General features: G+C 42.2%; 1 protein-coding gene and 1 long non-coding RNA gene across 3 annotated transcripts in view; one reads left to right on the forward strand and one right to left on the reverse strand.

Annotated features, from left to right (window-relative positions):
- ADCY8 (adenylate cyclase 8) overlaps window positions 1-15,285 on the reverse strand; it is a 269,505-nt gene that overhangs the window by 96,960 nt on the left and 157,260 nt on the right. For both annotated transcript variants that reach the window (XM_037803325.1, XM_037803324.1), the window contains exons 8-9: window positions 12,433-12,630; window positions 3,179-3,279 (exon numbers count right to left, since the gene is read on the reverse strand). In XM_037803325.1, coding sequence (XP_037659253.1) covers window positions 3,179-3,279; window positions 12,433-12,630 — 299 coding nt within the window. The remainder of the gene's footprint in view (window positions 1-3,178; window positions 3,280-12,432; window positions 12,631-15,285) is intronic.
- On the forward strand, window positions 119-7,118 carry LOC119509347. The gene is made up of 3 exons (XR_005211680.1): window positions 119-198; window positions 5,433-5,488; window positions 7,026-7,118. It is a non-coding gene; the product is annotated as an uncharacterized LOC119509347 (long non-coding RNA).

A 15,285-nucleotide genomic window follows, 5' to 3' on the forward strand; every position in this document is an offset into this window, starting at 1 on the left:
TTGTGAGGATTTGTGTTAATCTGGCCAGCAGCTGGGCTGTGTCAATGTGGGTTTCCTATAGATTCCTCCAGGGTTCTTGTTTTTGTCTCCTCTCTTACTTTGGGCTTCCCTAAGTAGTCCTCCTCCAAAGGAGTCCGTGTCTTGCTGCTCTTTCAGCTGAAATCCATTGTTGGAATACTGGATCCTTGCTGGCACTTGGTAAGGTATGGGGGAAGGGCACTGACAATCATTCTTATCTTCTTTTTGATTTTAAAAATGTTCCTCCTTTTCACCTATTTTCTTAAGGCATTATCTGCTGCTTTTGTGTTCATTTAGGTTCCTTCTTGTTTAGTCTTCATTTCTGAAATGTATTTTTCTTTCATTTCCATTTCTCTCCAGGAGTCTCTTGACTAATTTCTAAGTTTTACTGATTCAGGTTTATGTTATTTTTTTCACATCTTGAATAAAATTAAGTGATTTAGCTCCTCTTGACATAGTAGATTAAAATTTCGGTGTGTTTTGTGGGTATAGCTTTTTGGAGTGCTTTCACTGAGTGTAGGGACATTATTCTATTTCTTTTTCTCTTATGAGGCCTTAGCATGGGATTTGTCACAAATACTTTTTTCTTGCCCCTTTTTATGTGAGAATAAAATTTTATGTTGCTAATTTTCCTGAACTTTTAGAAAAAATTTTTTAATGCCACAGAGCGCTCTCTTTTGTTACTTTCACATAGTGTTCACAAACAAGATGGCTCAGTTCCCTTCTCACTATTACCTGGTACTTTTCTTTGCTTCTTCCCTATAGCCTCTATCCTGCATGACTTTCATTCCATTCACACATGTCCTTCCAGGGCCCTGTCTTGGAAGGGAGCTCTGGCTGGTGAGTTTTCTGAGTTCACAAGGACCTGACTGCTTCAGGTCCTCACAGCTTACTGTAGACATTTACACACACCTGTTGTTGGACTGGATGACATGCCCCACACTTCCAGTTACTTTCTCAGATTGGTCCACTGCACTTTCCAGTAAACCAACTTTCTGCTCTATTGATGCTCTTTTGTTTCCACATATGTCAGAATCTCAGTTGCTTCTTTCTGCTTCCTCCTGCACTGAACTGATATCCCACATGTCTCAGGGCTGTTAATGGATTGTCCCTACTCACATGCATTTGGGAATTCATAGGGCTACCGCATCACCTATTTTTCGTTGTAAATATGGTCCAGGAGGTTTATGTTTGACTATTTAATTGCCTAGATGTGGGAATTCTGAGAGATTCAGAAATGGGCCATCACTTCCACCATCTTCTCAGAATCCCCTCTCTCTTTCTCCTAATGTCCATTACTCCTCCTGGAAAGGTTAAGCATTGCCATTCCTTCCCTTCACAGAATCAATCCACAACCTTCCTCAAAATCCTTAGGGGCTCCTTCCCGCCCTCTGAATTAATTCCAAATTCCTTAGCATCACATTATGGGTGTTGAACTTCTGTTGCTCACTCCTTTTTCAGACATGGTGCCCACCACATCCTCGCACAAATCCTTTACTCTAGAGTCCAATTTGTTCACTATTCTATAAACTCATGGTCTTCCATGCCTCTGTGCCTTTGTCAGTGCTATTTTCTACACTGGGAATGCTCCTCTTCACTTTCTCCCTCATGCTACTCTGCTTAAAACACCACCTTTCTGCAAACATTTCCTTGAACCACCTGGTCAGAATGAGTCACTGATTTTGGTACAGTGAAGTTAAGTAGTTAAAAATACAGACTTTGTCTCTGGGTTCAAATTCCAGCTCAGCCATGACATGGCCAAGTGATCTTGGCTACCAGATGGGAATGAGATTGCTGCCTCACTTAACAGTTATTTTTGAGGCTTTACCGAAACAATGCCTGCAAAGGATTTAGCACTTCTGTGGCAGGTAATAACTGGCAGCTTTGGTTAACATCTCTCTTTCCCACTAAACTATATCTTAGAGGCTGCAGACCTTCTCTTGCAAAGTTATTCTTTCTCCAGGGTCTAGCCTGTTGTGTTCCCTTAAACAGACACTTAGCAGATATTTGTTGACGTTCTTTTCAACCACTTGAGAGGGAAAGTTCATGCTAAGATTAGGGAGAAGATAATTTGAGAAAGGAAGGCAGGAGCCACCTTACAATATAGGAGAGAGGAAAAAGCTTGGTCACTGGACTAACCTAGAACTAGGTTCACATCCTGGCTGCGGCATCTATAACTTGTATGACTTTCGTATGTGGCTAACAGAGTCTAGGCTGCAGAGCTAGCCTTCTTGGGTTTGAATCAAAACTGTAACATGTTTCAACTGTGAGACCTTGGGCAAGTTATTTCATTGCCCTAAGCCTCAGTTCTCTCTTCTTTAAAATGGGGATAATAATAACACCTGCTTCAGAGTGCTGTCATGAAGATTTTTGTTAGTTACTGTATGTAAAGTACTTGGAACACATGCAGGTTTTTGCACTACAGGCAGACCTCGTTTTATCATTCTGTGCTTTATTGCGTTTTTCAGATATTGCATGTTTGTTTACAAATTGAAGGTTTGTGGCAATCCTGCAACAAGCAAGTCTGTTGGCTCCATTTTTTTTTTCAATGGCATGTGCTCACTTTGTGTCTCTGTGTCATTTTAATTGCGGTATGTACATTGGATATTTTAGACATAATGTGATTGCACACTTAATAAACTGCAGTGTAGTGTAACTTTTATATGTACTGGGAAACCAAAAAATTCATGTGGCTCACTTTCTTACAATACTCACTTTACTGGGGTGGTCTGGAACCGAGCCTGCAATATCTCCCAGGTATGTCCGTATTATTAAAGCGCCAACTGTGTCGACCCAGAAAGCCATGTGTATATGAAAAACTCAGAGGCAATTAGCAAGTGAACAAGTAACTGGTGATCACTGTTCTTTTACTTACTTCCTGCATTCATGGATGCAATGTCAAATAAGAGGGTGCCTTTTTTGATTTTTGGTTTTGTTTTTGTTAAGATTGGGAAAAAGACCCTTGCCTTGGCTCAATAATGAAATCATCATGTAGAGTTAGATAACCATAATAGGCACTGACACTGTCTAGCACTTTGGTATGAATCTAGATCCGATTATTTTAAATTCTGATCCCTTGAAAAGGTCAGCTGGTTGGCTCCGTGTCAGGGGCCTCAGCTCACAGACATTTAACCTGATAAGTTAGTCCCTCCGTATTTACCTTGAAGAAGGAAGCAAACTTTGGATTGCCGTGATAAATAGAAGAACGATAAACGCACAGACCAAATTTGACTTGAATACTTCATCCCTCATTTGAGAATACTGTAATTAGAAAAAAAAAAAGGGAGAATTAATGACTTTGTAGCAGAGTTGGCTTTTGGAAGTGTTAGTTTTAGCAGTGATTGGGGGAACAAAAAGAAAAGACAAGCAATTAAATATTCTAAAAAAAAAATTAAGAGGAATCCATACCTTAAAAACCCTTCATAGGGCATTATCTCTATCCCTCCACCAACATTTTAGTGAGAGCCCAGGAGTAAATAAAATTTCCTTCATCGTAAAGGATATGGGAAGGGGGAATTTGCATAAGTGCATCCAGTTCTTCTCCTCCCTCTGAACAAACCTCATTTTATCAAAAGAGAAGAGCACACACCCATATATGCAGCAAATCAAATTCATGTTGACTTTCTTCATGAGTAAACTGAAGTCATTTAAGGAACTTGCTCTGTTTCTTGTTAGGTGTGGAGACACCGGGAAATGCTTTACCAAGGAGTCTTTCTGCCTTTGTTTTACAAAAAACTTTGAAAACTTAATGCACAGAATGTTAGAATAGAAAGCAGCCTGAGAGCTCTCCAGCTAGTGCAGCCCTTTCAGTTCACAGAAGAGAAACCAGCCAAGACTGATGGACCAATATGCTGATGCCCTTCTGTTGTCTGCTCAAGGCTGCCCCGGGGACTGGTGGTAACTTTATTTTGATTATTCACAGTACTCAGTAATTTCATTGTCCAGCCTTAAAAACTTCTGGAAGGTCAGCAATGAACGTGCACTTGCCTCAGTCCTGCCTAGTTTTCTGAACCAACTTGGAGTCACTAAACTGAGGGTAAATCCAGCTCTTTCAATAGGAGGAAAGGGTTGTTAAAACAGAAAAAAGACTTGCGAGTTAGCCTAAACGAAGCTCCTCATTTTACCTCTAATGCCAGAGACGTCTAGTAACTTGCCTTCGATCACACAGCATGCAAATTGTATTTCTGGAAACAGAAAGCTAAGCCTTCAGGAGAACAATAACTGCACCCTGTTTGGGACTTTGTAATCCCTGGTTTGAATCACACCGAGTTACTTTATACAGGAAGCTGGAGAATGGAAAACTCACACCATCTTAGGCTGTATGTCCACAACAAGCAAAGGATAATGATGTCAGGTCAGGGAAATAATAGAATTAGATCAATTGCCCAACTGGTTGTTGGTATGGTCTTTACAGACAGCGGTTCACGTGAGTTTTATTTTTGCCAAATTCTTGGTGTGCCTCGGGTTTAGACAAATTCACTAAGCTGCCTATGCCTTGGTTTTTTCATCAACAGACTTCTTGCCTGTTGTCACGGTTAAGATTTGGGGAACTGCCTACAGTGAGTGAGCCCCATGGGTGAAGCACAATACTGCTTAGAGGCTGCACATTTATTGCAAATAGACAAAGATTTTTCTATTCTCTGGTATCAAGGCATCTGTCTGCTGACTGCCTGCTTGGTACCTGGGGGGGAAGCAGGGTCCCTGGAGAATCATGACAAGCCACCCTCACTGCTGAGGAACATACAGAAAATCCAAACCATTAGTTACTAATAGTGCTGCCTAAAAACAGGGCCCTGTCGTAAATACCCACACACACCAGCGCGGAAATAAATGACTTAGCCAAAAAACAGCTGTTTCAGTGAAAGATAGGTGTCTGAATTCCTTCTCACAATCACAAGATCTAATTATTCTTTGATGACTGATTGATTTCTAAGCCAGCTTGGTTATATAGGTTTGATCATTGAGTTTTAAAAGAGCAATAATAATTTTTGGGTACTTAATCCATCTCTCCCTCCTTCATCATCACTGCCATCGCAGCATCTTGGAGTTATAAGGGATTCGCCAATTTAGGAATCTTTTCCATAACACCCCTGGCATCTACTCAAGTATCTGCTGACTGTCATCAATTGACCTTCCCTGATTCATATGAGAAAGTGGGTTTCTTTACTTTGAGCTGGGGCAGGGCCACCGAGGGTTTGAAACACCCTCAACTTGAACACCCTTAGGGCCTGTGAGCTCACTACTTTGCAAAGCGTTCTTTTCCCTTGTTGGCTACTTCTCACTGTGAAAAGGTGACTCCTGTCCTGGATGTTTCTTACTGATGATGTTTAAAATATCATATAATAATTATCATTTGTCCAGGCTAAAGATGCATAAGATTTTTTTTTTTTTTCCTTTTTTTTCCAAATGGCAAGCTGGATGGAGACAAACTAGAAGACTCTGGGAACTTTGCTTCCAGATCATCCACATGGTCAGTGTTTGTAGGTAAAGCCAATTTCTTTGAGCCTCACTTTTCTTATCTGTCAAATGGGGAAATTAATAACATTCATAGGTTTTGCAAAGCTAAGCTATTCTATTCTTTTCATGTTTGAATCCCCAGGTCTAGCACAATGCCAGTCACACAAAATAAGAACCTTATAATATTTATGAAGTTGATGTCAACCATCTATAAATAACTGGGTCTCACAATGGGGTACAGTGTTACTTTGTAAATTTAAGGACATCATAATTGTGAAAAGTGAATTCCTAATTGTCTCCAGCTGATAGGATACTGAGAGTAAATGGCAATTTATTTCACTTCTTCTTGTAAAGGTCTAAATGCTCTGGTTCCCAGCTTTATTAGGTTATAGGTATGCCCCCTCCCACCATGGTTAGAGTCTTCTTGTCTCATCTCTTTCTGTCCTCACTTGGCCCACTTCTCCTTTTATATCTTAGTGGTGAGCATGCACTACTCTAAAGCTAGACTACCTGGATTTCAATTCCAGCTGCAAGACTTACTAGCTCTGTAGCCATAGACAAATTCACTAAGCTGCCTATGCCTTGGTTTTTTCATCTAGAAAATGGGGATAGTAGTATACCCATCTCATAGAGGTGGTTGGGGGGATGGAAACAGTTCATACATGCAGAGTGCCTGGGGAAATGCCTCATGCACGATCATCCCTATTTGTGTTTCCTGCTATTAACCAACCACTCATTCACTCACTCAGTCATGCATGCCACTGCAGTGCTTGCTCCTTCTGTGTAACATGCCTTTCCAACCACAGGGCTGCCCCTGGGAATGGGGCCTGTGATTCCTCTGTGCAGACCTGTACCGTGCACTCAGTGAGGACCCAGAAAGCATCGCTGCTGGATTGGGTGACCCTGTTAGGAAGGAGTCTTCTAAAAGGGCATTCTGATCTGATTGGTGGTCTTTTTATGTGGCTATTGACAGCCAAAAAAAAAAAAAAAGAAACATTAGATGAATGTTTTGAAAATACTCTGCACAGAACACAGAACTTGGTTCAGAACAAGCACTATTTATGATAGTTTTTCTCATTGTTATCTTAAAAGAAAAGACAAAATCTGATAGCTGATTCGTGTGCAAAAAATATAACTCCCCTTTTCTTTTCTTTACCAGAGGAAATTTCTGGTTTTGCCAGTCTCTGCAATGCATAGTCAATCAGTTTGACAGGATTTGCCACAGAACCACCCATCCTTCTGTTTGGATCCACAGCTCAGGGGTGTTTCAAAGACTCATCATTTCTATTCCCATTTCCCTAAGAGAGAAGATGTTTTATGTGTTTATTTTTTCACTTATTCATTTTTCACATGTGCATGGATAGCTGGGGTGATGAAGTTGCCCCTGTTTTAGTCTCTTTATCAAGGTTCTGGGTTCTGCCAGAAACTTGTGATACATGGTGTGTATGTATGTGTGTCTGTCTGTGTGTCTATGTGTGTGACTAGATGATGACCTTAATTTTGATGGTAGTACTTTTTGTTGTTGTTGTTCTTGTTGTTTTGCTTCCAAGGTAACTGCCACATACACAGCTATTAATCCCTCCTGGGCACCGTGCTGGACCCACACTCAACACCACACTGAATGGAAAGCAAGCGCCTAGGAAAGCAGAATTTTGCAAGGTGTGGTAGAAATAATCTGAGATTTGGGGACAGAGTGGCTTAGATTTTAATTGCAGCTCTGCTGCCTTCTACGTGTATGCATCTTGGCAACGTTGCTCCAGTTATCTGAGCCTGCCTCATCTGACAAATAGTAAAAGTACCTACATGAAAGGAGTGTGATAGCAATTAAATTAAATGAAGTAAAACAAATACAAAACACCCAGTCTAGAGCTTGATACAGTAATAAGTGCTCAACAAATGTCTGTTCCCTTGGAACATGGGTGCCTCAGTTGCAATTAATTGCAGACTGGGAGGTACTTAACAAGTCTTATCTGCATTCCATCTGCACAGCACTCCGTGCGAGGTGGCTATTATCATGCCCATTTCTAAGATGAGAAATTCAGTGCTGAGTGTAAGTCCCAAGGGAGCCAAGCAGTGCTCCGAGCAAGTGCTTCGAGCAGAGCTAGATGGACTTCCCAGGAATCACCAGAAGTGTGGACAGAAGAGCAATTCTTTCAGTGGCATAAAGAGACCCATGTGTGAAAGACATCAAATCCTTGGCTTGGCTTGTTTTCACAGAAAGAAAACCACAGCCCTTGGGGATGATCAAAGATCAAAAGACCCTACAGAGAGAGCCGATCCTTCTCATCATATTCGGAAGATGGTGAAAACAAGGAACTTCGAACAGTCAAATCACTGGAGGAAAGATAAGTGAATGACGCTTATGTGTGTCTTTAAACACACTCTAGGGAGCCAGGTGGCTGGGGCTAGTGCTCCAAGGATCCATAGGTGCTCATGGGCAGTCCTCTCCTGATGAGCTTATAGGATGTGGGTCTTGGTGAGATTTATGAAGACTTGGGCTTCAAGACACATGAAGACTGCTCCCTCCTGCCATTTTTCATGAAGTATCTTCTTTTAAGAAGAGCTCTGGTGGAATTGTGAGATTTATTTCAAGTGAGGATTTAGCCTCGGCATGGGATGACTCAGAAGGACAAGGGAAAAGACTATTTCATGTATTCAAATATTTTTTTGTATGAATATTGTGTTATCTAATTTTCACAACCAGGTAAGGGGCAGATATCACGGCCGTCAGTATCTCAGATCAAACACTGTCCTGGGCCACCCAACCAGCAATAGGCAGGAATTGGGTTCAAGTCATCTCAACCTAGTAATCAAGTCTTTGTTCTTTCCCTCTGTCTTTTTAAGAGCAAACACTTGTAAGATAAATGACACGTTTGCCTGTGCATGGGGTATCATTGAGTGATGTGGAGCTAGTAGCTTGTCAGTATCCACCAAGGATCAGTAAATTAAACAACTGTCCTTTTGTGACCTCTTGTTTCCAAAGTTAGATTTGAACCAAGGTTTTTTCACCCCAGAGTCTAAGCTCCGGGGCACTGTGAGCCTTACCGAGGCATTCTCTCTACTCTAAAGCCATGTTGGACCAGGCTGGGGACCCAGGGACCTGGGGACTTGGCTGATATGATCTGATGCCTGGAGGCTGGAGGCAGGTAAGCAGCCCAATCTCCTTGTGCAACCAAGAGAAAGGGGGCTGAAACTTCAGGTCAAGAGAATGCTAGGTTCAAAATGCAGGCACCTAGGCACCTCTGCAAAATCAGAATCTTGGAGGGGAGGGTGATCCCAAGTAATGCTGAAGTTTGAAAGCCATTAGCCTAGGACAAAGGAACTTTTTATTGCAGAAAATTTTCCAAATTACAAAAGGAGGCCTTTCCTTCCTCATCTTAAACTTCATTGGGAGATTTTTTCTTGGAAAAGAAACGAGGACCAGATCCTGAGAAATATCTTCCTCTTGTAAGCGTTCTGAACAATGGACAGGCCCAAGACAAATGTTCCCACAATGGGTTAAATTCTTCACTGTGTAAAGAATACTCACAGATCCATAAGATAAAGGTGAACACCACAAAAAATGATGGAAAACTAAGACAAATGAGTAAATCACAAAAGGAGAAATATAAAGGCGAATACATGGAAATACATTGGAACACATTCAATTCCAATAAGAATTTAAACAATGAAGAAAATAACAGGAAGATGCTGTTTGTTTCTTATCAAATTGTCAGTATTTTTAAAGTCAGTAACTGGGGTTGCAGTGTATATGCAATTTCAAAATGCATATCAAGTACTTAAAGCTTTGAGTTCTCTAAGGATTTTATCCTAAGGAAATAATTAAGCATGGATGTACGAGCTAGCTATGACATCAGCCACCACAACATAGTTTATAATTTATAATAGCAAAAAAACTGAAAAAAAGGGGAAAACATCCAAATTTTTGGTATTGGTTAAATACATAATCATTAAGCCATGCAATGGAACAGTACGAAGTTACTGAAATTATTTTGTAAATGACTATTTAATAATGTGAACAAAGCTTCAAGGTTTATCATTAAGCAAAGAATGCTTAACACTATGTTACAAAGCTCTATATACAAAATGGTGCTATTTTAATAAAAAATTGTCTAGATGAGCACATAAATGCAGCCTCATGAAAGATTAGCATGACAGATGTCAAAATATTAACAGTGATTATCCTGGGTTGAAAGAGTACAAGAGATTTCCCTTTCTTCTTTTTGCCTTATATATATGCTTGGTTTAAACTTTTGTCAGTGGAAATGAACTCATTTTTATAAGAAAATCATACATGAGAAAAGAAAAAATTCGAGTATCATCAACAATATTCAACAGAGATAGCATGCTTCCTACGTGTCTTTACCATATGTCTAATTTTAGCTTGCCCCTGAAGTTTGTAAAGAAGGCCAGAGGATTCATCTGTGGAATTTGGGAGGAACTGGAAGGAACCTTTGAGGCGTGGACTAGACACCGCCCCCCACTTCAGGGTTCAGGTCAGAATGGGTTCCTGGGGTTCCTGGGAAGTGATGATGCTGAGAACTACTAATTCCAACATGGCTGAGGCCCAAGGCTTGGGTCTCATGATTTGGCATCCTTACCGGGTAATTTTTGAGAGTCAAAGGGGGTGCCATGCATAGTTACAGTGGGGACAGAGGCGTAAACCAAGACTGTCCCAGGCAAACCAGGACATGTTCTCCTTGGTTATAGGGAACTCACAGAGTCATAGCACCAACGCTGAAGGAGATTAGGAGATAGTCCACCTCCCTCATTTCACAGATCAGTTAACTGAGGAATGGGGGTGGGAAAACGTGTTGTCCAAACTTGGCTAAGCTACATAACTCATGAGCACACTTCTCTGAAGCTGAACTCAAAAGCTTCTTGGGGCTGGTGGTAGTGGTAGGTGGACCACCCTAAAACTCCATGGCAGGGAGTGAGCAGAACTTCATATTCTTTTCTCGTGAAACATCACTGCAAAGGGTCGGTTCAAAACTGACCCATGTCTTTTGGTTTTTAGAGTTCTCAAATGATATCCTGAGGCCAGCTGCAGGTGGCGAGACAGTCTCCTCCACTGTTCTCCTTAACCCAAGTTGTTTATTCTTTTGACAAGTAATTATGCAACACTATGAGGTACATGAAAGCCTGCCCGGTCATAGTAAATACCCAGGGGATGTTGTCTAGTATTATATTTCCTCTGCAGCAGGCACGCAGCACCTAGAGAGGGTCTTGGAGCAAGATCCACGAGGAGTGTCTCTGTGACTCAGGGAGAATTAACATTTGATGACCTGCCTTCTTGCCCTCACCACTGGGGAAACTGAGCAATGCAGAGAACACTCTAGAGAGGGTGAGGTTGGACTGTCAGTGGGCAGATCCCCCTGTTCACTCACTGTGCTGCCTTCTGCCTCTCTGGGAGGAACCCCTCCCACCCCCCGTCACAGAAATCATGCACAGACATGCTGCACCTCCCCGGGTCCATTTCTGCTTCATCTCATCCATATCTGCAGATGAGATGCAGATACTATGAAATAAAACACACCAGAAATTACCTATAGTCAGCAAGTATTTACTTGCAAAGCAAGTAAATTTTCAACAAGAGCGAATAAAAGGCTTTTGTATAGCTCTGGACCCAGGCATTTACACGGGCTAATTGAGAAGATTCTTTGCAAGACCATCTTGCTCTTTCTAGCTCCTTCAAGATGGTAACTAGGAAAGAAAATGCATTTAATTTGGACTTAAGCCCTAATTATATTACCAGTAAGAAAAGGCCACCTGCTATTTTGTGGGTTGAGCAAGACAAAATTTTTCTTTTTCTTTTGTTAGACATAGAGACACAATACATTTCAAATTGAGAACTACAGGTGAAGGTATTAATTTTGTAGTTTGCAATCTTCGTGTTATCAAGGATACTCACTGGGAATAACGCACGTGCACAGAAGTGTGAATTTCCCCAGACCAAGGAAAGCAGTTTCTCTCAGGCAGCTGAGCAAACTAACAAAAAATTGTTCAATGGAGCATTACAGAGTGTTGGGTCTAATTCCTGAAATTTAAATTCTCTGCTGTACTTGCCCAAGGCTCCTGCAGATACCAAGCACCTGCTGTGCCTAGTTAAGGAAGGTGTGTCAGCTTCCATCAGGGCATAGAAGCAGCCTAGTTAAATACAGACTGGCAGTTAGCCTTCCCACTCCCCTTTACAGACTGGAGCATGGGGACAGCCATGGGAAAAAGTCATCATCGGGATTGTGGTGGCTGCCAGTTTGGAACCCTTAACCTAATCAAGACATTACCCTGGAAGCTTTCATAATAACCTGTGAGGCAGGCACACTCGTTTCCCTCATCGGACGGCAAGGAACTCCTGCTCAGAGAGGTTACCTCACTTTCCCAAGGTCACAGAGCAAGGAAGTGGCAGAGCCGGGATTCAAACTTGGCTCTGTGTCCACAGCAAATCTTTTTTACTTCTTAAGTCAGGGAAGCTCTGACTTAGCAGACAGCTGGGAAAGTGGAGAATAGGCGTCTGCAATCTAAGACTTGCTTATGCCAAGTCATTGGGTGCCTTGATACATTAAGCTACAAGGGTTGCAACTGTTGAGAATTTACCTGAAAGCAAAGGAAAATGTGTGCTAACATCACTCGGTATAATAATCTCACATAACCTCCAACTCCTCTGAGGCTCCCTGAGTTAAAGGACTCTGTTCTTTTAATCACCTTTTCCTGAAAGAGTCAAGTGGAGCCTCCCTTTGTTTAACCAGCATCCCCTTTCATGTCTTTAGTCTACTCATGAATTTCAAAGAGACAAAGAAAAGACAATACCAAGCCAAACCAAACCAAACAACAAACACACACACAAACAAACCAAAACCACAGCTGCTGGGCACTCTCTCTAGTCCCACGAACATTGACAACAATTTCCTCCAGAAAAAAAAAAAAAAAGAAAAAGCCACAATGAAGACCCAGCTCTACCTTGTGCTCCAGGCTGGAGTCTTTAAACATCAGTGAGAATGGCTTGATATGCTCTCTTCTCAATTTATCGCCACTCCGCAAGTCGATGGTATGTTCTATTCTCTTGTTAATTTCCTCAGGCCCAGACTGGACATGCAAAGCTTGTGCAAGATGGTTTGGAAGCAGATTTATTGAATTTCTTGTTAGGGCAGCCAGAGTCTAGGGGGAAAGCACATGCAAACACAATAAACCTGCTAGTCCCCTTCGGGTTAAAAAGAAATGCAATGTTCTTCTTTTAAGATCAAGTTGCGTTGCAAACAGTAATAGCATTCCATGCAGTTGTATTCAGTGAAACCTACAGAAGTCGGTAAGTTAGCATTTGGTTCAGCAAAACATAACCTGGCAAAGTATCACATCAAGAGGGACACTGTCCTTTTCTCTATGTAGGTACACTGAATTCCTTCGGGTGAGGTATGTGGTATTTCAGGGAGGCTTAGAAAAGCTAATCAAGACCCTTTCTCTAACCAGGCACATCCCTGGTAAGCAAGAAAGGGAACCAATAGAAATAACTGGAAGTAAAATATATTTGAAAAGCCCACAGAAATGATCATCTCCAATTGTGGATTCCATATTTTCATGTGGTCTTTTATTTAATGGTAGTAGGAAGACATGGGGACCCAAAGCTTGCATTTTTTTTTTTTTTTTAAGCATTTGTCATGGACAGAACAGCCAAAACTGCCAGGATCTGCTTCCTAAGCTTGGTAAATATTGTTAAAAATTTATATAGTGCAGAAATATGCATTATATATCTATATGTCCATATAGATATGCATGTATACTTTCCTTTAGGCAAAAAATGCAAGCAATTACAGCCTCTCACCATTTCACAGGGATAAACCACCTGAGGTGGGAAAAGGCATGGCCGCCGTGGTTGGTAATTGGCTATGGATACGTGGTTGCAGAAACAGCGCTGGCTTATGGGGATGCACCAGATTTGCCCGGGAGGCCTCTGTCTCCTAGTCATTCAGCTGCCAGTGACAAGATCAACTGGCCGGAACTAGTCGACACAATGCTCACTCCCAGCTCCAATTTAAGACAACTTCTTTGGCAAAAAAAGGGGATTGGAGCTGAAGGGATACAGGGATTGGGAAGCCCACCCTCCTCAAGAGATTTTCTCAGGAGGAGATAGAAGATGTGGAGCACCTGTACAGCAGGGAAGTGAACTCCCTGCCTCTATCTGCACTCAGTGCATCTGCTTTCCTCTCCCAGCCTCCCAGCTTGGACATGGTTAAGACCATAGGCTAGACAGAGGTAAGATTACAGAGTCATCAAATGGCAGCATGGGGTAGTCGGCAAAGACCTTGCAGTCCTCCTACGTGGACCCTCCATATATTCATGAGCCAGAGAGACTTGTTCAAGAGCTGTCAGCCAAATCCTCTGACTCCAGAGCCAAGGCTGGAGTCAGGGGCTTTATCCTCTGTGGAGCTGTCAAGTAAGGATTCTTCCTATGGTATGTTGGACCTTTCATTTTAACCTTCATGGAGATACTCAGTTTACCCCTAAATTGGAGGTGTCCAAAGAATGTGACAGCAGGATCTAATTGCTGCTGATGGCTGCCATTTTTGAACCCTTAACCTAACCAAGACATTGCTCTGGAAACTCTCATAATAACCTGTGAGGCAGGCATGCTTGTTTCCCTCATTGAACAGCAAAGAACTGCTCAGAGAGGTTACCTCACTTTCCCAAGGTCACAGAGCAACAAAGTGGCAGAGCTGGGATTCAAACTTGGCTCTGCATCTACAACAAATCTTTTTACTTCCCCAAATCCTCATCTCCAGCCCCAGGATAAAGGATGCAGTTACATATGCCAACAGAAGAAAACAAAGTATAAGCTCTTAGGGCACGGGGGCAGTTACTCTCAGTTTTGAATACCAAGGAGGCTACCACTGAGATGTCAGGGGGAGGTATGGCGGGATGAGAGGGGAGCAGAAGGGCTGGAGCGGGGAGGAGGAAGCACAGAGCAATGTTTCTGGTTAGCTGGATCCACGTGGGGCCCAGAGGGCTTGGGGCCCTGGGACTTAAGGCTATTAGAGCCCTGCAGAAAGCAGAGGAGGGCCGGGCTGACGGCCATTCTTCGCTAGGATTTCCTGTTGATTTCTTGGGTGGAAATTCTACCCACACAGCTTGGAAAATGACAAAGTCTGGTTTTCTCCTTTGGAGAGGAGGTAAAAAGGATGCTCAGTGGCCCTTGTCTGTGCAATCATTCTGGCGTAGAGACGCCAGGACACCCCCTGGCAAGTGCTCTGAGCTGGGGTGAAATAATGAGATGAAATCAATGATACATCTCCGTACTTTCATAATGAGGAGCTCTCCTGCCCTCTGTGTAATTTTTATTTTCTTACAGTTTTTCTTCTTAGAACTAAATTGAATCTCTCCACTCCATTCCAGAGGAATTTCGAAAAATATTTTGGGGACTGATTTATATAAATTACAGCAGGAGCAGCAGTAATTATCACAATCACCGCTCTCTACTACATCCAGCCTATCATGAAAGAAAAGACATTTTTTTTCCCCAAAAGAATGACAATCTCAGAGGAAATGACAATCCTTTGCATTGGATTAATCTAATTTAATGACTCATTCTCTACTTTGTCCTTAATTTTCTTAAATTGATGTGGAAGGGTGAAAACCTCATCAGGGACAGATACTGGTCTGTGGGCTGGCGTTTGGGAAACTACGGCTGGAAGATGTTGCTTCCCGGGAGCCTGTGTTTTTGAACAGATGTCTGTACACACGCTTCTGCCCCCACTGGACCACTTCTGTAGGACCCTTGTCTGTGCAATTATTCAGAGCTGCTTCCCGCCTCCCCTAATT

Source organism: Choloepus didactylus, chromosome 14 (assembly GCF_015220235.1).
Source record: "Choloepus didactylus isolate mChoDid1 chromosome 14, mChoDid1.pri, whole genome shotgun sequence".
Lineage (NCBI taxonomy): Eukaryota > Metazoa > Chordata > Mammalia > Pilosa > Megalonychidae > Choloepus > Choloepus didactylus.